The following is a 25659-nucleotide window of genomic DNA, read 5'->3' as shown; positions in this document are numbered from 1 at the left end:
CTGAGAAACCAAATAAGAAAAGTAGTTTCCATTCAAGATAGGACAGGGTTGAGCAATGCTACCTCTGAATCTAGGATTTACTATGTGCATCATGAGAAGTGACATACTGCAATAATTTGCATCATTAAGACTCAAGATAGAATATTGGAAAATCCAAATTCAAAGAGCAGGGTAATAACAACTTAGATTTCTCCAGAAATCTATTTTTATTGCATAAACTGCGAAGCAATGTTAAATGGAGAAATGCTGTTGCCCATTAAATGGAATCCCTAAAACCCTGAACTCTGGTCTCTCCTACTTAACTCAAAAGTGTTTCACAGGTTGCCTGCCCTCGACTGCACATATTCCAGGGGCCATGATATCCAAGAAAGTAGTTAACTGGGGCAGCTATGCTTCTTTTTTCCTTTGTAGTGATTTGATAAAAGAAAAAGGATAGGCTAAGAATTCTTAGGCAAGAGTGAAGCAAGCTCTTCTGGAGAGAGAGCTTTTACCCAAACAGACTGCTCAGCAATATCACTTGGAGCAAAAAGTAATGCTCGTTGACAGACATTTTTGTTTTTAAAGTTTTTAGAATACATTAAACAATTCTTTTAAATATAAATGCATTCTGATGCCTGCTATTCAAATGAAGGCTTGAACAAACTCCTAGTGTATTTACCCAGTAAAGGGGATGATCTGGGTTAGGAAAGTAACACAGGGACCTCTTTAGGAGAAGGAGGGGCCCATGTGCTGGGTATCTGGTCCTCCCAGAGAGAAAGTAAAGAGGCTGGTTTCCTCAGCTGTCTTCCAAGATCCAGAAATGTGGTGAACACAGGAATGGAGAGGGGATGGTGAGCTAGACCAAAGAAAAGGCTCTGGTGATACCAGAGCAGTCCCACATGCAGCAGAACCTTGGCCGGAATGAGGCCGCCTAATCAGTAGTTTGGACTTATTTGAAAACACGGAAATATCAGGCTGAAATGGTGCCAAAGGTCCCTTCTGGGTTTGGGGCCATCTCAGCTGCTGCTCTCTGCCCCAAACACATTGCAAAACCAACATTTCCGAGCTAGAATATAGGAATCCAAATGTATCATTTGAATTTCATTTTAAAATCAAAGGATTTGAGCCTGCCTTTGGCCCAGGTAAAAGGAAGAGGGGGTCAGGACCAAATCAAGGGTGAGATAAGGGTGTTGCACAGGACAGAGTAGAGGGGGAGTGGTGACGGCTTCCAACTTATCCACTCACCATTTTGTCCCCCTTTACGTCATGTAATGATCCTGATGAGCAGCCAACACCCCACTGTGGGCTCCCGTCTAGCACATATCTGCTGCCATCTCCAATCCCTAGCTCATGTCACTCTATACCCTTGGAATGTTCCACCCTCTCTTTAGGCAACCCACATCTCTCCCCACGAATAAACTCTGCTTAATACTTACCTCCTCTATGGAGGCAATCTCTCTGACTAATCCCACTTGGTTTTGAACATCCAGATCCTTTCATCTAACTTTTAGCATTTGAGGTTTTGAAGACATAAAACCTAAGATCGCTTCCAGCTCTAAAATGTTATCCATAGTTCAACAGAATAGCTGAAAGAGCACCCACAGTAAAGAGAGGATCCCTGTCTTTGAGTCCAGTGTTTCTGGAGTGACATCCCACAGCACTTCTTGTGGTTAAACTACATTTCCTTGATAACTAGTGATGTTAAATATTTTTCAATGTGCCCGCAGCCATTCACATAATTTTTTGTGACTCGTATGTTCAATTCTTCCCCCATTTTCAAAATGGGTTGTTTGCCATGTTATTACCAAATTGTGGGAGTTCTTTACCTATTACGGGTACCAGTCTTCTGTCAAATGCATGCTTTGTGGCCTGATTACTCATTTCCTTCCTGATGTCTTCTGAGGAACGTAAGTTTTAAATTGTGATGAAGTCTAACTTATACGTTTTTTCTTTTATGGCTATTGTTTTCTATGACCCATCTACCCCTAAGTCAGGAAGATATGCTCCTATGGTTTCCTCTAAAAGCTGTATAGTGGTTTCTTTAAAATCCTCACCGGAGGACATTGCTTTTCAGAGAGAGTAAAAGCAAGAGAGGGAAGGAAGGGGAAGGGGAGGAAGAGACAGCGACAGAGACATTGACGTGAGAGAGACACACGGATTGGTTGCCCTACCCCTGCACACGTCCTGACTCGGGGGCTGGGGATCAAGCCTGCAACTGAGGTAGGTGCCCTTGGCTGGAACTGAACCCAGACCCTTTAGTCCTTGGGCCGACGCTCTAACCACTAAGCAAAATCAGCCAGGGCAAGCTTTACAGTTTTAGTTATTATGTTTAAGTCTATGATCCATCTTGAATTGATTTTTGTGTTTGGTATGAGGTAAGAGCTGAGGTTCCTTCTTTACCCTACAGATACCTAGTTATTCCAGCATCACTTGTTGAAAAGACTTTCCTTTCCCATACTGGACTGCTTCGGTGTCTTTGTTGAAAAATCAAATGACCATATATGTGTGGGTCTACTTCTGGGTGCTCTGTTCTGCTCTGCTGATCTTGTTAATTCTTATGCACCACACTGTCTTGACTACTATAGCTTTAGAGTAAGTCTTGGAGCCATGTAGGGTAAGTTCTCCAACTTTGTTTTTCTTTTTCAATATTGCTTTGGACATTTTAGGTCAGGGATCAGCAAACTTTTTTTTTAGGGCCAGATGGCCATATGGTGTCTGTCATACTATTCAACATTGCTACTGTAGCATGAATGTAGTCACAGACAATATATAAACAAATGGGTGTAGCTGTGTTCCAATAAAAGTTTATTTACAAAACTGCAGCTGGTCCACAATCTTTGGTTTGTGAACCTCTGTCCTAGGTCCTTTGCACTTCCATATAAATTTTAGAACTTACCAATTTGGGATTATGATCGATATTGTGTTGAACCAACAATTAATTTGGGGAGAGTTAACATCTTAACAATACTAAATCTTCCAATATGTTTATATAGTAAAGTAGATCACTGATTTTTAGCTGTTAAACCAGCCTTGCATTCCTAGGATAAACCCTATTTGGTCATGGCATATTCAATTTGTTAATACTTTGCTAAATATTTTTGCACCTATGTTCATAAAGAATATTCATCTATAATTTCCTTTTTTTCTAATATACTTGTCAGGTTTTGGTATGAAAGTTATTTTGGCCTCACAACACATGTGGGAAAGTGTCTCATTCTCTTCAATTTTCTAGAAGAGTTTGTGTACATTTGAGCATTTTATCCTTAAGTATTTGATAGAATTCATCAGTGATACCATCCAGGCTTTAAGTGAGTTTGTTATTGTTAAAGTGTTTGAATTATTTAAATTTCTCTAATATATATAGGGATATTCATATTTTGTTTCACCTAGTGTTATTTTTGGTAAAATGCATTTTTCAAGGAATTTTCCATTTCATCTAAGTTGCCAAATTAACTGGTATAAAGTTGTTCACAATATTCCCTTATTCTTTTTTTTATTAATCCTCTCCCGAGGATATTTTTTTCCATTGCTTTTCAGAGAGAATGGAAAGGAGGGCGGGAGGGAGGGGGAGAGAGAGAGAGAGAGAGAGAGAGAGAGAGAGAGAGAGAGAGAGAGAGAGGGAGGGAGGGAGGGAGGGAAACATCGATGTGAGACACATCAATTGGCTGCCTCCTCCTGCACATGCCCCAACCAGGGCCAGGGATTGAGTCTGCAACCGAGGTACGTGCCCTTAGCTGGAATCGAACCCGGGACCCTTCAGTGGTGCTCTATTCTTTTTGTCCAACTTTTTTTTTTTTTAAATCTCTCTTTTCTTAAGATTAGATACTTGATCTATCTTCAGTTTCATCCTTCCCTTCGGTAATTCTATTCTGTTAAGCCCATGCAGTGAATTTTTCATGTTAGATATTGTACTTTTCAATTTTAGAATTTTCATTGTACTCTTTTTAAAAGTTTCTAGTTCTCCGCTGAATTGTATGTTTTATTATATAATTGAAGTATACTGATAATATATTATATATTTATATATTATTGTTTTACATTTTCATTCATTGTGGGAATAGTTCATTGAACATAGTTATAAATGCTTTGAAATCCCTGTCTGCTAATTTCAACATCTGAGTCATCTTTAGGCTTGGTATCAGTTTACTGTCTTTTCTCTTAAAATTGAGTCACATCTTTCAAGTTTTTTGCATGCCAAATAATTTTTCAATGTATCCAGAACATTTTCAAAGTTACGATGTGAATTCTGTTACTTTCCTCTAAAGAGTATTGATTTTGGAAATGTCTGTCTCGAGTGACAATTCATATCTCAGCTCAGTTCTTCTATCTTTACCTAGAATTTGTCCCATACGTTTGCAGTTCAGGGGTCAGTCAGAGATTCTGACAGAATTTATACACAAAATTTGGGTCTTCCACTCTCTAAGTCTTATCATCCCAGCATATACATGCACCTCCTCACTTTCCAGAGGCTGTGGTACCCCTTAACACTGTCACCTGGTTCTTCAGACCATAAAGGCTATAGTTTTCTAATGGAGTGTTAAACCAAATGTGGCTGCTGACTGTGGTCTGACCTTAGGCTAACAGCCATAAAAATGAGAAACATACTCTGTGCCATTGCTTTTCTTCCATGTTTTGACACCCTTCCAGGATCTGTTTACCTCTCTAGTACCTTCAGGTGTTTGGCATTCCCCCCCAAGATTTTAGTTTTTTGTGGGAGGACCTTAAGTCCTGGAGGGAGCTTATTTCATCACACTGGACATAGAGCCATTGCAATATCCATTGTTGCATAATATGCCATGGTGTGTCTCAACATTTTATCTATCTGCTCTACCAGTGATGGACACTGATTGACTCTGACTCCCCACCGACACAAACAACACAGTCCTTTTTACCACGTCTTTGTGGAGGGAAGGCATCTGGATGGATACCACCCCAAGCAAAAGCAAAGAGGTAGGCATGTGAACCTGCCACATGAGGAGATGGAGAGAAGACTAGCATGGTGTTGGGGAGGCAGAGGAGAAAATGAAGTGGGGACTGATGCAGAAATGAGTCACTGCAGCCTTCATCCAGGGAGTGGCAGGAGGTTTGTGGTTTAGGAAGGCTCCTGTGCCTGCAGAGAGTTTGTTGCCCTGTATCACACAGTTCCTGGGTCTAGGATTCTGGTTTGGTATCCTTTTGTAAGCCCAGGCTTGACAGAATATGAACCAGAAGGAGCAGGATAGGCAGGGCTGGGGATGGATGTGAAAGAACTGACATGGGCTTATTACTTTTCCTGTGGATGAGGGAGGGATGCAATATTATTGATGATCACTTTAAATTTAGTTTGCAAGGCTGCTCCTCAGAAGACTGGAGATGAAAGAGTGGAAGGAATGTACTAGAACTCAACATCTGTGGGTTTGGTGTCTTGGGAGGCCAGTGGTATCACTGACACACAAATCAGAGGGAAAAGGATGACTTCAGGCTTGGACAGAGTCTCTAAGTAACCTCTCTAACTTCAACCTCTCTGATTCTATGTTTCCGAGTGTGGTTTTAAGATCATGTTATTTATGTTCTAAAGCTAATTTATGTTACTGCTATGCTTTCAACTCGATGGTAACATCCTGAAAGCAGGAGGCAAGCTTTTACTTCTTTAATATTCTATGGTATTTTTAACAGAGTTCGGCACTTGAATTTGTCATCTTTTAATAACTGTTAATAATCAAGACCCATATGTATTTGCTGGATCTTTAAATAAATAAAATATGTGTATTGTGGAGATAATAACCATTTCTGGTCTGGGCATCCAATTGGAGATCATCACTGCTTGGCCAAAACAGGCACAGATCTGGGTTTGAATTCAAGCTCTACCACTTTTAGTTGTATAACCACTAGCAGTTTTTTTCATCTCTCCATGCCTTAGTTTCCTTAACTGTAAAATGGATCAATATCATCCACTTCACAAAGCTGTGTGGCAGTAAATGGCATACATAAAGCACCTAGTACAATGCCTGGAACAAAGAAGGGCTCAGATATTGGTTATGAGATACTTTCTCAGTTTAGGTCTTTAACAACCCTTCACAGTAGTCCTTCTTCTAATATTTTGTTGAAGGTGAGAGACAAAGTATTCCTAAAATCAGAAAAGATTCCATTTACAACTCAAAATATACAGGAATGGAGAATCCCCCTAAAATCAGGCTTGCAACACTGGACAAAAGTATGACACAAAGGGAATCAGTAGAACATCTCTGGTCTAATTCAGCTAGATTAGCTATACTACATAATGAAAAGTCCTTACTTTCTCTCCACCTCCGTTTTGTGAACTATAAAATGGAGATAATAATACCTCCTCTTATCTGTTTTCGAGATTGTAATATGAGTAAATGAGACATAAAATAAAAATATTTTACTACTATAAAATATCATGTAAAATTAACATTTTATTGTTAAACAGGCCTGATTTTACCCCTTCCCCAAATAACGTGACACTTTCAACATCAGCTCTAAGTTCAGAACTAAGGTTGCAAAGTAGTTTTCCATACCTATTGTCAAATACTATCGCTATGCTCACGAAGCAAGGAGACAGTCATATCAAGAGTAAATGAGTGAGACTGTCTCTGAAAATCTAAAATAAAAATATAAATAGTGACTGAATAGGAGACGCATATAAGAGAGCTCTCAGTGCATCAATGCATCATTTTGATTCATTACGCATAGAAATGTGTGGTTTTTCCCTATCTCATCCAGAAACCAACAATGCCTCTGGTGTTCCAGCCAGGCCACCCCCCTCGCACAGCATCTTGGCAGCAGCTGCTAAACCTCATTCGACCAGCCAGGGCAGACTCATACCATGCTGGGATATTTCCTTTCAGTGATTATGGACACACGTTCTCTTCCCAAAGTGGCATATGCAAGGGTAATTACACTTCCCACCAAGATGAGACTCTTCCAAAGAAGGAAGTGAAAACCCGTGGATGCTGAAGAAAGTACTGGTTACTCTGCCACAGTTCACAATCTACATACTTAGCCCTCAGTTCTTTCTCCATGGACTTAGTGAATGCTCCGAGGCCACTGAGAATCTTTAAGAAAGTTGACATTAGTTCCAGGCTGTTCGGCCATAATAATATTATTATACCTCATAAAATGATTGCGCCGACAAGGGCCAGGCATGCTAACTTTGATTATTTTTCATTTAAGAAAACACTCTCTAAGGCAAAAACAATTTAAGAAAACATGGTTTTCTATGGTCAAAGTGAGGGCCAGCGAGCTCCTTTGTCAGTTCTGATTCTGCCATATTTAAAGATAGCTAAAGTGTCAAAGCCTTCCTTGTCTGCCCTTCAGAAAAAGGAGACCATTCTTTCTACTGTTCTCTTTTTTATTTATTTTTACTAACACCATGACAAAAGTATTTGATTTTAATTCTCAAAGAAAATATGGTAAAAAGAGAGTTTGATACCATTTCAGATTGTGGGCTGTCACTGAGTCAGGCCCTAGCTGTGTCAGATGGGTCTAAAGAGAAGGGATTTTGGTTTGGATTGTACAAACCCAAAACATTTCCTGTCCCCCTGAACATTTATCCCAAATAGGTAATTTCTGCCTAAACAATCAAAGACCTTACTAGGAAATGTACATATTTTATACTTGACTTACTCTTACAGCATTTGCTGGACCAAATCAGAATATTAATTTTTTAGTTTTCTCTAGAATTAGAAAGTGAGCCTTCTCCATTGTATTCCTTTCTTGAAAGTAGATGCTCAAAATGACTTTTAACTGTCCAGCGGGTTTTTTAAATGGTTCTCTTTTTCCCCCTAAAATAACAGGCCATGTAGAATATTCAACTCAAAGGCCTCAGAGACAACAGGGCAAAGTGATCTTGAGTTTTCAGTGGACAATTTGGACCATGTGTCCTTTCTCAAATGCAAGCCTCCTGCCCTGGCTATAGGAAAACACCCCCACCTCCATGCCCACACACAGCAGCTGGACCTCTGCGCCTCTCCACCCTGTTTCTAGGAGTGCTCGGGACAGTTCTCCCTGTATTTTATATTCCAGCTGTGCTGCCCTCCCTGCATCTCCCTAAGTGGGGGAGCTGTCCATCCCATGCAGCTTGTGCTGCACCCTACACCTCAGTTTCATGCTGCCTCGTTGGCATGGGAAAAACCCACTGTGCCTTTCATGCAGCTCGAGCAGCACCTTCTCCAGGAAGTCTCTCCTGACTGAGCCTTTCTGAGGCACAAGAAGCCCCTCTGACCTCTGTGTGCCTCTCCCACTTCTCTCATAATAACTGACAGTGGTGACTACATGAAGGCTTCTTATGTGCCCAGCTCTATCCTACTGCTTTTCAGGCATTATTTTATTGTTACAAAAATTCCATGGGATTAAACTGCTTGTCAAAGGTCATGCAACTAGTAAGTAGCAGAGTCCAGATTATGTATATTTGTTTATTGTTTCTTTGTTAGACTGAGAGCTCCTTACAGCAGGAAATCTATTGGTTTCATCTCTGTAACCTCAATACCCAGTAGAGGAACAGGCACATAGTATGCATTTGACAAATGTTTGCTAACAAACTGAACAAACGAAGGAATGAATGAATGAACGAACGTCTCAACAACTAGGTTTCTTACAAATTAGACTGCAATATCTCCTGTAATATGAAATACTGAAAATTCCAACAGCAAGAGAATAAAAGATTTGGAAATTTAGGGGGCAGGTAAAGTTGGTATCCATCAGAAGATGAATGCCTGTTCATTCTTATACCTGTGCTTCTGAGTGTCTCCCTTCATGACCCCCACAAACCTACCAGTATGTGAACTCCTCAAGGACAGGAAATGTGTCTTTTCTCTAAATTTTTGGGGCCCAGCATAGTGACTGGCATTTTAGGGATACTCAGCAAATAGCTGCTGAATGAATAAATGAATAATGAATGGATAAAAGATTTCAAACTCTATTTAGACACAAGACTAACTTACTTAGAACAGTACTTCTAAAATTGTCCCCACTATATTCATTCCAAACACTTCACAGTTGTTTTTTTAAGAGTTGTATCACATTAAGTGACATCTTCTTTATTTCTTCTTTTCTGCCTTTTTCTTATCCCACTTTAATTTAAACGGCTTCAGATTTTTCTTGGATCCCTCATGCCCAAGCTATGTAGAAGCAGACCAGTTTATTCATATACTGCTGACTTATATTTAGCTCACCTGAAAGCTTAGTGTTATACAGAAAGTAATTCGGAACTGCACTATTATAACTCAAATTCCATTCTATAAATGCTGTTACAAACTCCAGGCAACACCCAACCATCTCAAACACAGGAAAAGCTCCATTATAATAAAAAATTTTGCACAAGCCTTAACAAATCTAACAAGAGCTTATCCAAATGGTTTGACAGAAAGAGCAGTAGGTTGGTACCTGGAGGCTTGGGTTCAAGTTCTGACTTTATTCTTTAATTGTGTGATCTTGGACAGGTCAGTCTTTGAGGCTCAATTTCCTTGTCTCAAAAAGAGGGATCCTAATAGTTGCCATGCCTATCTCAAAGGGCTACCATGAAGATTACTAAGGCACTATATGTGAAGATGCCTGGTAGACATTATCTGAAGTACCACATATATCAAGTGGTATTATTATTGTTAGGGCTGATACCTCACTCTCTTCTCAGCTCCCACACACACACTTCTCTTTTCCTCTTTTCTAGTTCCCGTGGGCAAAGGGTTTAAACCTCTGAAGTCTCTAGTTCTTTAAAATTTCCTCTCTCTTTCAAATGAAGTCAAATACAGAACAGATCCAAGTCTGTTTCAAGGTTGAGCTAAAATCACCAAAGCAATTATTAGGGAGAGTTCAGGGAATTGTATGTAAGATTAAATGATCACTTTAATGTTTGAATGGAAAATAGGTAAATTCTCAAGGACTGCTGAATTATGTCTTTCATGCTATGGCTTGATATGAACTATTTTCATTTCAAGAACTATCTAGGGTAATGAAGAGTTTATTTATTGAAAATGCTCTTCAAGCCAAAGGAATTTTATTTCTCAATGAGAAACCATTCTCCTTGCTCTCAAGTTCACTACACTCAGAATGTTTAAAAATGATGTGTTAGACTACACTGTGACAGAATGTTTCTCTACTTTTTCATTTTGTATATTTTTCTACATTTTTTCTTTGCTCCATTTTACTGCTGAGGCCAGTGGAGAATACCTAGTACTTGGAGACTCAGTGGAAGTTTCCAGAAGGGGAGGAGAAAAGTCTACCGAAATCTCCAAAGAGACACTAGAAGTCTGGGCAGGCAGTGAATGAGCCATTTTCTATCTGTCTGGTCTTTTTCTCATCCTCAAACAAATTCATTTGAAAGCAGCAACTCTAGAGCTCTGAGAGGCATGTTGGCACTCTTTGTTTTTGAGAAGCCCTTTCCAAAGCCCCATGAATTTCAGTTCTGCCATTTAACTAGCCGTGAACCCCTTGACAAGTCATTGAATGGCTCTGAGTTTCAGCTTCCTGCTATGTAAAATGGGGACCACAATTGCTGCCTCAGAGGATATTACACACGGATAATGAGTGTATACACCTGTGTCTAGCACATGAAAAATGGCTAACAGAGGCCATTTCTCTCTTCCTTGTCCAAAAAGAAGCAACCTGGGAGGTTCTAATAGGGAGTCAGTTAAAACACGAACATTAACTTGGCACAGCAGAGCACCCAGCAAGGAATCTTACGCATCTTGGTTTACTAATATTATTAAGTAGTATAAGATGAACTCAAAATTGTATCCCTCTACCGAGAAAGCCTCTACCATGGGAAACTCATATTTTACAGAATCTGGATTCTATTGCCTGTTTGACTCATTTTCAAATACAAGTTAGGCAAATATCTTTTTTTTCCTCCTTCTAACTTTCTTCCAGCTATAATTCTCTCTCTCTTAAACTTATCCATTTTCATACCATAATCCTAAGTCCTTACTCGCTATAAACTATGCTGAGCTTTTATCTGGAGGACTTAAAACTCAACATTAAACCAAAGTAGGGGGAAGCAGACAAGAAGAAAATTATGGTAAAGCATTAGCTTCTGCTTGATTGAAAGAAAGTCTGTACACACACACACACACTCTTCTTGTTCTTTTTCATGTCGATCTAGAGTTATCCCAGTTTGCTCATTCTGTGTCTTTCTTTTTAAAATGCTTTTTCCTTGTACACTGCCAGACCAGTTCTAGCATTGATTGGAAACTTTCCTAGCTTCAGCTTTTAACATAATTATGAACAGACAGTGTTTATATGGGCGGGAGGGGAGGGGAAAGTAGGCCATTTCAATTAGCCATTCAATAACTATTCCCTGTGCACTAACTACATTCCAGGTACTGTATTAATGGTAAATCAGACAGACCCAATACCTACCCTCAATGGGCTCTACTCTAGTGGGAGAGACAGACATTACCAAAACAAATTCCACGCAATAAATAATACCACGATTAAGGACAGCCAAGAAGGAAACAGGTGCTGAAGTAGAAGAAACTATGGAAACCCACAGCAGCAAAACTACCCGACATAACAAATAGCTATTTTTTAAACAACCCCAAAGAGATTTCCTAAGTTCTCTACAAGGATGTGGCACCCAAAGCTTCATTAAGAAACAAGTCAAGAAGAAGAGATGGTTTGCAATGGATAGCTAAAGGAAAGGAAATCAATGTTGTGTATCATTTGGTCTTTCCATTTGATTTTCACAAGAAAGGCTGTCTCCAACCTTGAGATGACAATCAATATGTGACACATCCAGTTTAAACCTGGTTCATCAGTTTAAATTCATAAATGTACACGTTAAACTACAATGAGCTGAAAGTTATCCCATGCTATATCTGTTCATGGACAGGGTATGTCAATCCGACTTCTGGCTTTAGGAGGAAGCTCCACTGTTGCTTGATCTACCTGTGAGACTGGAGGTGAGGATGCAGAAAACGGCTGAACCATACGAGCAGCGTGCCTGAAGGAAGTCCTGGTGCTGAGGCAGGAAGAAACGGAACAACTGTGGGCCAATTCCTGAGATGGGAGGGTACTCAGTCTTTCCTAAGAGCAGGAAGCTTTTATGAGGGCTGCCAGAAAATGAAGTGTTATCTCCTGATGTTTCTAATTAGTGAGGAGACAGCAGCACACACAGGAATAAAGAAAAAGACAAGTTTACAATGATAACTTTGTCTCCATCAGACAGTAGTTTTTGAAATGACAGATCCTTAAATCAATTCCACCTCTCCCTGCTTATTAGCAGTGACTCCTCACTATATTAGCATAAGTCTATCAAAAGCCAGGAAAGAACATCTCATTACTTTTAAAGCCTTAACGAACTTAATGTGTTACTGGGAAACAGAAGCGTTTCATGTGCTAGCCTACACAGGGGTCAAATTTTGTAAAGTGGATGTTAGTTCAAGCAAGGTCTGCATTAACTACCTGATCTGGATAAGTCCACCTCTTTAAGCTTCCTGGATAATATTGTGCTTTCATGATACTTCACAGAGGTGAAAGTGGAAAAAGGCTAGAGCAATAACTATGAAACAGGTTTTCACTGTGTCATGATGCATTGCTGCATTGATGATGACACACTGACCATACATCAATGATGCTAATACTGATGGTGTGTTCAGACGGTGTCCTCCCAGCTCCCAGCACTTTGTTCTTTCACTTTCAATCATCCACTCATCCAGTGAACATTCACTGTGGGCCTCTTAGGTGCTAGGCACTGTTAATAGCTGGTAATGTAGAGACAAGACATGACCACATGGCATTCAGGGACATCATCATTGGGACTGGGGTAATTTGTATGATTTAAATCTAGTTAACCAGCAAGTATCAGAGTTCTATGTACTGTGTGCCCAAATGTTTCTAAATCCTGGTTGGGGGAGAGGAAATGGAGAAAAGCACCGATGGTCCGCTCCACAGCAGGTATCCTCTCCCCTTCACCCAGTCTCCTTAATGCCGTCCCCATCTTGGCTTCTAATCACCTGTGTGAGCAATTTCTGCCTTCAATGTGTGCTGAAGACTCTGAGGAAGAGCAATGTCCCAGGGACAGAACTCCAGGGGGTCTCACACTGACAGAAGAAGAAAGTGAATGCAAACTCATGGGAATGTGCATGGTATGCAGATGGCAGGGGGAAAACCTGGCCCCTATTGGAACAGAAGGATTACACCAGGAGACAGAGTGGGACAGGCTGTATGGAACAATGGGGCCTGATGACCAACGTTATCTCCAGGCACTCCACAACTTTATCTCTGTGGGCTCTGATGTATGTGAGAGCACTCAGATAACACTGGAGCTTTTAGCAACCTCCTCAGGCAGTAGACAGCCAAACGCACTGAAAGAGAATCAGGAGGCAGAAGGCAGGAAGGCCAGGCTGGTCATGTGGGCACGTTCTTGTAAGAGCCTGGCCCAGAGTAGGAAAGAAGAAAGAGTGAAAGTAGGGGAGAAGAGAAGTAGGGAGCAAATGGGTAAGATCAAAGAGAGTTTAGTGACTGATTAAATAAACTGCAACAAAGGAAAGGGAAATTTAAGGACAAATGACTCAAAGGTCTCAAAACAAACTTGGGTAGAAAAGATGGAGGCTTTAAAATAAATGAGAAAAAACTGGGAATAAAAGTGTGCCAGATTGGGGAGCTGGCTGAGAAAAGGTATAATTTTGGATGTGCTGAGCTTGAGATGAATTCCAGCGAAGCTGCTTTTATACAGGAGGAAAGTCAAGTACAGAAATCAAGTGAGATAGTGGGCTGGGGGTGTAGATCTGGGGTGTAGATCTGTGTCCTTGATGAAGATTACATTCCCAGGAAAGAGTCTAGTAACAGGTGTGAGTGAGGGGAAATGCCCATGGTTTTGGAGCAAGAGGAAGATGAGAACCATCCGGAGAGATGGAAGAGTGTTTGCAGAGCTCACCCACACCTGGGTGTGTGCTGTGTTGAGGGGAAAGAGATATAAGCGGAAAACGGTCAGCCATCAGATGCTGCAGGGAAGAGAATGAAGCCTGCAGGTAGATCATCCTTATCTCTCTTCGGGTTTCCACAGGTGGGGGGAGTGGGAGAATGTCTCACTGTTCAGCACACAGTCACTCATGAGAGATACATCTTCGAGCCCCACTGATGTTCAGCTTGATATGTTAAGAGTTAGAAATGTAGAGGCAGTTCCATTACTTTAACCAATGGTACATGAAAGGACGAGAGTTGAGCAGGGCTTTAAACATGCCCGAATTGCTTTGCCTGGTCTCTTGTGATCTTGACTTCTGCTATGCAGAGTCTTGTTTGGTCACTGCCAGTCACAGAAAGATGAGACACAGGGACCTAAGCCCCACAGGCAGCCTAAAGCAGAACCCCAGGTGACCTGCAGACCTAGAGCAAGAAATACATGTTTGTGGTTACAAGTCTGAAATTTTGAGGAGTTACATGGCATTACTGGAGGAAAACCCAGCTAGCACAGCGTGAGTTGTGAGTCTGACACAGTTAAATGTGCTGGTTTAAAGAGAGCATTCTTCCAGAGCCTCCTTACCACTGTATTCAAATCAAAAAAGTACAAATGGGATGAAAAACAATGCCTATTTTAGCAAGTTCAAAGAAGAACTTGGTAGCTATACTGGGCTTATTTTCCCAAAGCAAGATAAGTCAAGAGTTATATATTAAATGCCTTAAATATTGATTGTTAGATAAAGCTACACATAATCAGAAAGAAAAGGCCAGGAAATTTCACTGGAGTAAAGGAAAGGATTTACAAAGTCAGGGATATTGAAATTTGATTAGTTCAAAGAATTTTTACAAAATTGGTTATGGCATCAGCCAGCCAACAGTTGATGTGAAACTGAGAGGAAAACACTGAATGTCCAGAGTGGCCAATGGATTTGCCCCATCCTTTCTCCCTTCAACCCCTGTTCTAACAGGAATGCCATTCTAGGCTTTGGGACTATGAACAAAGGATCTGGCACAAGAGATAAAAGAAATGTCTGGTGTCCAAGAGTGCCCTGACAGGTCTTCATGGCATCTACCAAACTAGCCCCTGCCCTGTGGCCCAGGTGTAGAACTATCAGGCCCTGGACCCAAGGAAGCCCAGGCCATTCCCAGTTCCAGGCCCTTAACTTACCCTTGCAGAATGACGGGCACTAACGGTTTTCCCTACATCGCTGCTATCTGCTTTTTATCTTAAGGCTGATTCTACCATTCACCAGGTTATCCTTCCCATGCATAAATGGGAAAACTCATTTCTGGCAATTTCAAGAATTCTGTGTTTAAAAAAAGTTCATGAACAATACAAACAGGGGTTCAATTGAGGCTATTTCAGAGGTCATACAAGACGACCAACCACACTTATCCTTCTTGCTAAGCTGCTGACTTATACTAAGAAGCTTACAAAAGCCTTCTGAGCTTATTTTGTACTCAGCCTTTTGGAAGGAATCCAAATTCGGGAATCGGGGGCCTAAGACCAGAGTCTACGGTGTGTTCCACTCATTTCTGCAGCTGCATCTCTTCAGTGCTCTAATCCCTAACCTGCCATCATCTGTTTGTTGTTTTTTCCTCCTCAAACAGATAGCTGAGCCTGAGTGACTCACCCCATAGATAAGGCCTGCCTTTTGGAGCTCAGTCATGTCACAAGAGGACAGTACAGAAGAGACTCAGTCAGGCAAACTCACCCCAGGACTTCAGATCTTGTTAGAAAGAGGTGAGCCTCAGGAGGCAGCAGCTGAGTGACTGATGTAGAAGATAACAACTCCTACAGCAAAGCACAGATCATCCTCCTCTTGAAATCGCCACTCGTTTTCTGAAGGCCTTGGGCCCTTTCTTTCCTCCATGATGTTGCCCAGTGAGGAACTCCTCTGCCTAGAATGACTTCTCTCCCCTCGCTCTTCAGAGCCCAGCTCAAAGGTCACTTCCCTAGAATTCTCATGAAACACTGACTTGCCCCCAAGTAGGCAGAGCAAGGCACGGCCTTCTTTGTTTAGAACTTTACAGTAACATTTTGCCCATGGTGGATTAATAATTTACATATTTGTTGATTGTTCCATACTGTGAGCTACTGTAAGGCCAAGAATTTCAGCTATTATTCATGCATATATCTCCAGGCTCAGTGCCAGCTTTGGCACAGACTGACTACATGCTCATAAAATATTTTCAAATGGGCATTATCTTAATTTAGAATGAAATAGAAAACCCTTTGTTTTAAAGGAAAAATTAAATGTCCAAAGTATTATATCTACTTTCACTCTACAAAATTCTGGAAAAAATATTTGATTTGGAAAATAAAACCTTATTAGTTTGGATTAATTGGGAGGTCAACCTTGATTAGCAAAAAGCCAGAATCAGAAAATATGGGAAAGGTGGTTTTAAATTTTCAAAGACTCACTGTCACTTAATATAAGCCAACAATGCAGCAAGGACCAGTGCTTGGGTATACTTGATTAGGAGGACAAATATAAATAATTTAAATCAGTCTATCAATTGTCCATTTACATTGATGAAATATGTCCTACTTGAAATCCTGCTTCTGTAATTCTTTTTTTTTTTTTTATCCCTGCATTTTCCCTCTCTTCTTCTGGGGCGGGGGGGGGGGGGGTGGGCAGGGGGTGGAATCTCTTTGGGGCTGATTAATCATGATCTTTGGGTCATGACACCCTTTCATCATTGATCCATGCACACAACCTGCTTTCATTTATTTAGTAATTTTTAATAATGCAGTAAATGCTTATAAAAGTACCACTCAAAAGAAAAGCTGGAGAATAACATACAAAGTTATTTGTTAACTTCCATGAAGCCCATTCCCTGCCTCCTCAGCCCACGGCAAGTCCCACCCCGCGAATCCCATGGCCATCACTCCCTGCCTGTCCTTTTTATACAAGTTTTACTGCATCTAGCTATAGTCCTAAAAACATACTTTTATTTTAGTTGTTTTAACTGTTAAAAGGATGTCATGCTGTAGGTAGTATTTTGGAACCTACCTTTTTCACTTACTACTACATTTCTAAGATTTAGCCACATCTTTCAGTTCACTATGGCTCATTTCTTCTTGACTTCTGTCTAATATTTCATTTGGGAACTATACCACCATATACTCATCCACTTTCTCACTGATGGCATGTGGGCATTTCCAGGATTTTGCTATTATTTATAGTGCAGTCATGAACATTCTTGTTCATGTACAATAGCCTCTCGTAAATATTATACCTAAGGTATATACCTGGACCAAACAGTATGTGAATATTCAGCTTTAGAAGGCATGCCGAACTGTCCTCTGATGTGGATATGCCAATTTACTTTCTCACCAGCCACAAATAAGATATCTTGTGGACCCACAGCTCCTCCAACACTTTGCATTGTCAGACTTGTTAACAATGGCCACTTATTATCAGTCTAGAACCAACTAGAATCACCAGGATTTATAAATTGGTGCAATCTAAATTAATCAGTGTTTTTGAAATAAGGAAATGCATTTGACCATAAAAATAACTTTCACTGCAGAAAGTTTAGAAATATAGAGAAGCACCAAAAGAAAAAAACCATAATGTTTACTATTCATTTACAATGGAGGAATATTTACCCCATTATAAAGGTAGTCTACAATTATAATTTATTTAAAACCCCTTGGGAGTACTCCTTCCAGATCTGACCTACTACTGAAAACAGCCCTATGCGTGTTCTAACCAGTCAGATTAGCATCCCCAGAGCTCCTGCACTGTCCCAGGTGCCCAGGAAGCAGCAAGACTCTAGTTAAATATCAGAATTAAAAACTGAAGATGTGTTTTGAAATTCATAACATATCCCTTATGGGAGGTTTGTGTTCTATCTACGCCTCTTTTGATCTGTGAGGAAGGGAGAGGGAGTTCTTATTAAACACTTAATAAAAGCAGTTCTTTTATTTTAAATCCATTTTCAGAAACTCCTTTGTGACACTGTACTTCCTCTCAGCAGTAAATGCCATCAAGGAGAGGAAGCACGGTCTGTAGAACAACAAGGGCACCACAGCCAGGCTGCGGATAATTGAATGACGGTGTTCCCCAAGGCACGGAGACTCAATTTCTAGGGGTACAGTGTATTCTACATCCACTAGAAAGAGAGAATCAGTAAACTAGCCCAGCATGAACAGAGAGTCTGCTCACAGCACATCTTCTGGTGACTAAATTTCAAATGTGTGGATATCTCACTATGGGCCAGGAACTGTGTTAGACAGTGAGAATTCAGAGAGAAGGACACAGCACCTGCTTTCCATGGCATCACCATCTGCTTGGGGAGACCCAAACCAGGTGATTATAAACAAGGAAGAACACAATAAGTGCTATCATTAGGCACCACAGAGGGGAGCAAAAATCTGATTTGGACTTAGAGCGATCTGGGTGTTCCTAATGGAAACACTGTAAGATTTGAACAGGGCTCTAGGGGGGGATTAGACTATCTACAGAAAAAGAGTACAGTTCCAGACAGAAGGAAGAAGTACTTCATTCATTCTGAGTCAGTCAGTTGTTCACTCAAACATTTATTAAGCATCTACTATGTCGCAGACTACCCTAGGGACTGTGTACACAGAGGCAAAAAAAACCAACAGTGAAGCTTCTGACAGGCCTTTCTGAGGAGTTACTTTAAGCAGGAATTTGAAGGATGAGAGGGAACCAGCCATACCAAGAGTAGTGGGCAGAACTTTGCAGAGAGTCGGAAGGACATGTGCAAAACTTTAAGGTGGGAAAACCCTGGTATATCCTAGGCAGTGAAAGGAGGTTAGGAGAGGTGCGGTGGGAGCACAAAGAGATGCCAAGCTGCAGAAGGACTAGAAGTGCCATTCAAGCGGTAGACAGAAACTAGATCTCACAGGCTTAGGGGCCAGCATACGAAATGTGAGCTGGAGTCTAAAGACCATCAGTACCTTTGAAGGGATTACGTGTGTTTGGGGATTTTGTGCTGAGTGGAAGAACAAAGAGACATAGTTCAAAATACATCTATGGAAGGTCATTCTGGCTGAAGGGGATTGGAAGGCCATGAGAGGGAGAAGGAGCAGAGAGGTCAGAGAGAAGGCGGCAGCAAGGGCTCAGGGTGGAGAGGCCAGGGCCTGCACTGCACTTGTAGCGGTGGAGATAGAAGTGGGTGGATTCTAAATGTGTGTGTGTGTGTGTGTGTGTGTGTGTGTGTGTAATTTTTTTTTTTAAGTTTTATTATTGTTTAAAATATTACAGATGTCCCTTTTTCTCCCCAATGACCCATTCCACCCCATTCCTTCCCCCTCCCCAGTCCCTCTCCCCACCATTGTCCGTGTCCTTGGGTTGTGTATATATGCACATAAATTCTTTGGTTACCCTCTCCCCCTCCACCCACCAGCCCTCCTCCATCCCTCTGACATTCGTCAGTGTCATCTATGCTTCCATGTCATTGAATCTATTCTGTTCATCAGTTTATTAAGTTCTTTACATTCCACGTATAAGCGAGATCATGTGATATTTGTCTTTCTCTGCCTGGCTTATTTCACTTAGCATAATATTCTCCAGGTCCATCCATACTGTCCCAAAGGGTACGAGATTCTTCTTCTTTACACCTGCGTAGTATTCCACGATGTAAATGTCCCACAGCTTTTTTATCCACTCATCTACTGATGGGCACTTGGGCTGTTTCCAGATCTTAGCTATTGTAAACTGTGCTGCTATGAACATCGGGGTACATATATCCTTTCTGATGAATGTTTCAGGATTCTTAGGATACATTCCTAGGAGTGGGATCACTGGGTCAAACGGCAGCTCCATTTTTAATTTTTTGAGGAACCTCCATACTGTTTTCCATAGTGGTTGCACCAGTCTGCATTCCCACCAGCCGTGTACTAGGGTTCCCCTTTCTCCACACCCTCGCCAGCACATGTTGTTTGTTGATTTATTGATGGCAGCCATTCTGGCAGGTGTGTCTAAATATATTTTTTATACTTTTTTTTATTGTGGGAAAAAGTCCCACATACTTCCATGCTGTTTTCCATAGAGGCTACAGCATTTTACATTCCCATCAACAGTGCACAAGAGTTCTAATTTCTCCACATCCTTACCAAAGCTTGTTATTTTCTGGGTTTTTGACAGTGGCTAACCTAATGGATGTGAGGTGGTATCTCCATGGTTTTGGCTTGCATTTCCACGACGAGTAGTGATGTTGACAAGCACCTTCTCATGTGCTTGTTGGCCATTTGTATATCTTCTTTGAAGAAATATCTATTCAAGTCCTTTGACCATTTTGGAATTAGATTATTTTTGTTGTTGTTGTTAGGTTGTACTTCTTCATATATTCTAAATATTAACCCCTTATCAAGTAGCTTGAAAATATTTCCTCCCATTTTGTAGGTTGCCTTTTTACTCTGTTGTTTCCTTTGCTGTGCATAGGTCTTTAAATCTAAGGTAGTCCCACTTTTTTTTTTTTTCTTTTGTTACCTATGTATCATATCCAAGAAAATATTGCCAAATCCAATGTAATGAATATTTTCCTAGGGGTTTTATAGTTTAAGTCTTATGTTTAGGTTTTTAATTCATTTCAAGTTAACTTTTACATATGCTGTAAGGCAAGGGTCCAGCTTCATTCTTTTGCATGTGAAAATCCAGTTCTCCCAATACCATCTGTTGAAGAGCCTATCCTTCCCCCAATATGTAGCCTTGCCACTCTTGTCAAAGATCATTTGACCATATATGTAAGGGTTTCTTTCTGGGCATTTTATTCTATTCTACTCTATTCTACTCTGTTAGTCTATGTGTCTGTCTTTATGCCAGTACCTCACTGTTTTGATTACTGTGGCTTTGTGATATGTTTTAAAATCAGGAAGTATGTAACCTCTAGCTTTATTTTTCTTTCTCAGAATTCTTTTGGCTATTCAGGGTTCTTTGAGTTGCCATATGAATTTTAGGAATTTTTTTCCTATTTTTGTAAAAAATGCCATCAGGATTTCAACAGGGATTGCATCAAATCTGTAATTTATTTGGGGTAGTATAAATATTTTAGATTAGATCTTCCAATTCACTAGCATGGAATGTCTTTCTATTTATTTGTGTCTTCTTTAATTTCTTTCAGCAATGTTCTATAGTTTGCAGTGTATACAAATCTTGTTCCTCCTTGGTTAAATTTACTCTTAAGTATTTTATTCTTATTGTAAATAAGATTGTTTTCTTAGTTTCCTTCTTGAATTGTTCATTGTTAGTGTATAGAAATGCAACCATTTTTGAGTGTTGATTTTGTATCCTGCAACTTTGCTGAATTTATTAGTTCTAACAGTTGTGTGTATGTGGTGTGTGTGTGTGTCAGATCTTTAGAATTTTCTATATATAATGTCATGTTATCTATGAACAGACATAATTACACTTGGATGCCTTGTATTTCTTTTTTCTTGTCTAACTGCTCTGTCTAGAACCTCTAATACTATGTTGAACAGAAATGCCAAAAATGGGCACCCTTGCCTTGCTCCTGAGTTTCGAGGAAAAGCTTTCAGTTTTCAACAATGAACAGGTTATCTATGAGCTTTTCATATATTTCCTGTATTATGTTGAGGTAATTGCTTTCTTTTCCTAGTTTGTTGAGAGTTGTGTTTTTTAATCATGGAAGGGTGTTAAATTTTGTCAAATGCTTTTTCTGAATCTGCTGAGATGATCATGTGGTTTTTGTCCTTCATTCTGTTAATGCGGTGCATTACACTGACTGATTTGGAGAAGAAATGGGGAAACCCAAGAGTTGGGCTTTAGATATTTTAGGCTAAAGGTGCCTGGAAGATAGCCAGGCAGAGATGTTTAGTGGGCAGCTGTACCTACAGATCCAGAGTTGTACAAACCATAATGCTAGTTAATTATGTACGTTCTCTATCTGCAAGTAGATTCACATAAGAAACCAAACCACATAACAATTAGAAAGTTTCACAAGAAGCATGGAACCCGAACAAGGGAAGGCACTAGGACAACCTATGAGGTCTTCTCCACCGAGGGCTACTGAAAGCCTTGGCATGTACTGCCTGGGATGGCCTTCGTCTTATATCTGGTCCTCCTTCCAAGAAACTTCCCCAGCTCCCAGTATAGGTTTCCCACTCCCACTTATACATTTTCATTACACTCTGCATTTTCATTTAAGCGCTTGTAATAATTTTAATTAAAAGATTTTGTATGTTCTGTTATTATTTTTCAGTTCCCTGAGAGCCAGAGCCATGCCTGTCTACTTACCACTTTATTCTCAATCTTGAGTGTACATAGTTCATAGTAGGCACTCAGATATTTGTGGAAGAGGGGGAAGGATAAGAGAGTATGATGACTGCAAGTCCACCATGGGAACAGCTTTCCAACAGCTTCTAGTCCCTTAGTCAAGATTCTCTTTCCCTTTGATGGTATCAGAAATGGGAACTGCCCAAGTCTGCCCTGCTTGCTCTCCTTTTCTGTGTGTTTCCACTGTTGGCCAACCACTTTAATACTTGCTTTGGACATGCAACACCTTTGGTCAGGTTACAATTTAATCAGACTGGCCTAAGTGCCTTTCTGTCTGCTGAAGCAGCTTTGTATACCCCTCACCTGACCTATTTTATGGTCAGTTAAATCTCAGGGAGTAGCCTTGCTTCCAAGTCCTTGGGATTTCTACACTGTCAAGCCCCTGTAATTGCCACACCATTACTCAGGGTTAATGGGAATGCTCCAGGATGCACCACAGTCATAGAAAAAATAAGACAACAATGTATGCATGTGGCTGATGCCTGTTCAGACTTCATACAAGCAGAAGCTAGAGATGGCATTCTTACATGCTTCAGCTATTTTCTCAAAATATGATATTAATTTTGATAATTAAAAACAAAATGAGCACTGGCCTGCGAGTCTGGGTGAGATCTAGATTGTTTTCATCCTGGCTCAGAAACTAATTCAGCTGTCAGCAAGTCTGATACAGTGCTGGCTTCTGTTAAACGAAGGAGTTGGAGTAGATGACCACTACAATCACTTCCAGTCTTGACATTATATTATCCAATCATTATTTTTCATCTAAGAACTTCTCAACTTAAGCATCTCAAAGGTCAATCCAGTTGCTGGCAATGACCACCACACACCCAGGAGCCTGGGAAAAGCATTTCTAAAGAAATCACAACGATAGCATAGGATTTTCATGATTACAAATGAAATCATTCAAGAGACAAGCAGATATCCTAGGGACCTGACACCAGCTAACACAGCAGATTCTGTGACACACAGACCTTCTCAACACTTGTTAATCTCAGGATGGAGGACTGAAACGCCAGGGAATCTGGCCACAACCCGCTCTAAGGGACCCTCTTCTTTTGATTTTCCCCAGTAAATTATTTTCCATATGTAAAATAGTCAATCATCTATACTAAGTGTTTCCATAAGCATATAACTTTTACAGTCTTTGCAAAAAGCACTCCTCTTCCCTGTTCTTGATATTGGGAACTCAACTTCCTGCACCTCTGCCCCTCAATGCACAGATCCATACATTGGATCTCTCAAACAGGCATTCAGCTATAGTACAAACTCATTATGAATCTGTTTATAACAAAAACTCCTCTCAGTTTTAATTAGCTAGTATGTTAAATTAAAAATCCTATTTCTGTTTAAACATTCTACAAACCCTCCTTAGAAATGGCCATCTCCGATGAGGCCCTTACCTGTTTGAAAGGAAACTACCAGAAAGAATAAACACAGCCCACTAAGGTTTGTATTCCACAGACATATTTCTTTCCATTGTAGCTACTCTGAACAGACTAAGCACAAAAGTGTGACTTCCAAAAGATCTCAAATAGGATATTTACAAAAACAAACAAACAAAACCCTGAGACTGTATCTGTAGATGGGATTGGGGGTGGTGTACTACTTGCCTTGAGTAGTAAGACTCCACCCCTAGGGCCTCCCGCACACTGGCGATGTGCTGCTCCAGGGCTGAGCTGGTGGCTATTGGAAGAGCTGCACTGCTGCCAGCCTGGAACTCACTGGTGTTTTCCATTGTGTTGTCACCCAGGTAGTGTTCATGAAACTTCAGAATTCCTGAAACAAGACAGGCATAGCCAATGTTATACAACTGAGGCTGGGGGAGGGAAAGGTGAAGGATGGGACAGCAATGCCAACTCTATGTAACCTCTTTGACAAGCATGCCTTCCTCCAAACCATGTGAAAAAATCCTGAAATCCAAGATCTCAAGAGGGTTTCAGAAGTTTAGACAGTACCCTTTTGGCAGCTTTCACCATCAGGTCTGGTGCTTGAAACCAGGGAATTCAAGACAGGGCTTTTGCTTTTGACAATATATTCAGAAGTCCCTAAAATGACTACTTCCTAGGTATTTCAAAACAGACACTTCTGAGAAGCACCAACTAGGGAAAGTTTTCTTTTAGGAACAGTACATGAGCATGCCAGCGCAGACTCCCCAGAAACTGAAATCCTAAATAAAAATATAACCAGCCAAGTGGAAATTGTGTTACTCAAAGACCTTGGATTTCACAAAAGCAAATCAAAATAAATATGTAGTACAAAGGCCAGATAAAAACATTTAAAACTATTTTTATATAAGACTAACTGGTCAATGGTCAATTTTTTGCTTAAAGAAGCAAAAAATGATGGCTGCATGAAACTGAGAGAATCCATAGTGGTTTTCTAGCAATAAACATAGGACATATTCTCAAATGGTAATGAGGTGTGTCAGCCCTGGAAAATGTTGGTCCTCTCTGATTTGATTAGAGCTCCAGTGAAAGCTTCAGAGTCTCATTAAGAGCAAAGAGGAACAGAAAGGGAAACAATAGGAGCCTCATTATACATGGCTCATTATTACAGGGATTTGGATACACCACCTGTCAAATCATGTTCCCAAAATGTAACAGCCACAGAGAGAAAGAGCTTGGTATCTCTGTTGTCAACCGTGTCCTCCTGGGTATTAGTGCCCTGCTGGGGGCTGGAATACACAGGGATTCATCCCACTGTGGATGACACTTGCCAAGTCACCATGAACATCACAGCTTAAAACCTTTAGCATAAAAAGGTCAGAGGTAAAAATGTTCTATATTGAAAGCCATAAAAAAAACATGGAATTAAGGGGAAAAGATTATAAACAATAATGCTGAGGCACAGAATGTACAAGCAGCAGTGCTTAGAACCCAAGAAGCATCTGAGAGTTGTCATTCAAACATCACTTTTTTAAATCAAAGAAATAGAAACATAATCAAGAAAATCAATTCTCCTGGCAGTTGAACTTTTTGAAATTGGCTTACAGATATTCAAGAAGCTCATTCTTCAAGATTCCCAATTAGAAGATTCACTTCCCCAGTCAATAAACTCTAATTGGATCTGGTGTGTCTCCAAGATGGTAAAGCCATCAGCATTTTATTATGCAAAAAATATGGCCCTAACAGCTAATTAGTGGTTCTGTATTTAGTGAAACTGTTACAGCCTGAACATTTAATGCCGATTTAATCAAAGGGGATTTTTATTTCTGAAATAGATTTACAATGGACAAAACTGGTTAAAATGGGTTCTGTTAAACTCAGAAATGTCAAGCATAAGATTTCATTTATATACTGTGAGAAGAGCTGCCATTATCATTTCAGTCTCTTTAACTTTACCATGACATAGGGTCAAAACCATTAAATCATATCTAGAAAGAACTCGTTAGGACTTACAGTCATCACTTTATTAGCTAATGAACAACAGCTGCCTAAAAACAGGACCGCTAGTGAAATTAATCCTCCTGCTCTTAGTCTTCCTTGATAAATGCTTCCACATTTGCCGGTGAGGA

At 40.3% G+C, this 25659-nt stretch overlaps 1 protein-coding gene across 6 annotated transcripts in view; it reads right to left on the bottom strand.

The window, feature by feature from the left end:
• The window catches only part of TTC28 (tetratricopeptide repeat domain 28), a 463353-nt gene that overhangs the window by 62783 nt on the left and 374911 nt on the right, over positions 1 to 25659 (bottom strand). For all 6 annotated transcript variants that reach the window (XM_087828508.1, XM_087828509.1, XM_016198630.2 and 3 more), the window contains one exon: positions 23756 to 23921. In XM_087828508.1, coding sequence (XP_087684634.1) covers positions 23756 to 23921 — 166 coding nt within the window. The remainder of the gene's footprint in view (positions 1 to 23755; positions 23922 to 25659) is intronic.

Source organism: Miniopterus natalensis, chromosome 20, assembly GCF_054644295.1.
Source record: "Miniopterus natalensis isolate mMinNat1 chromosome 20, mMinNat1.hap1, whole genome shotgun sequence".
Lineage (NCBI taxonomy): Eukaryota > Metazoa > Chordata > Mammalia > Chiroptera > Miniopteridae > Miniopterus > Miniopterus natalensis.
The sequence above is the reverse complement of the archived record's forward strand: the minus strand, read 5'-3'. Positions and strand labels throughout refer to the sequence as shown.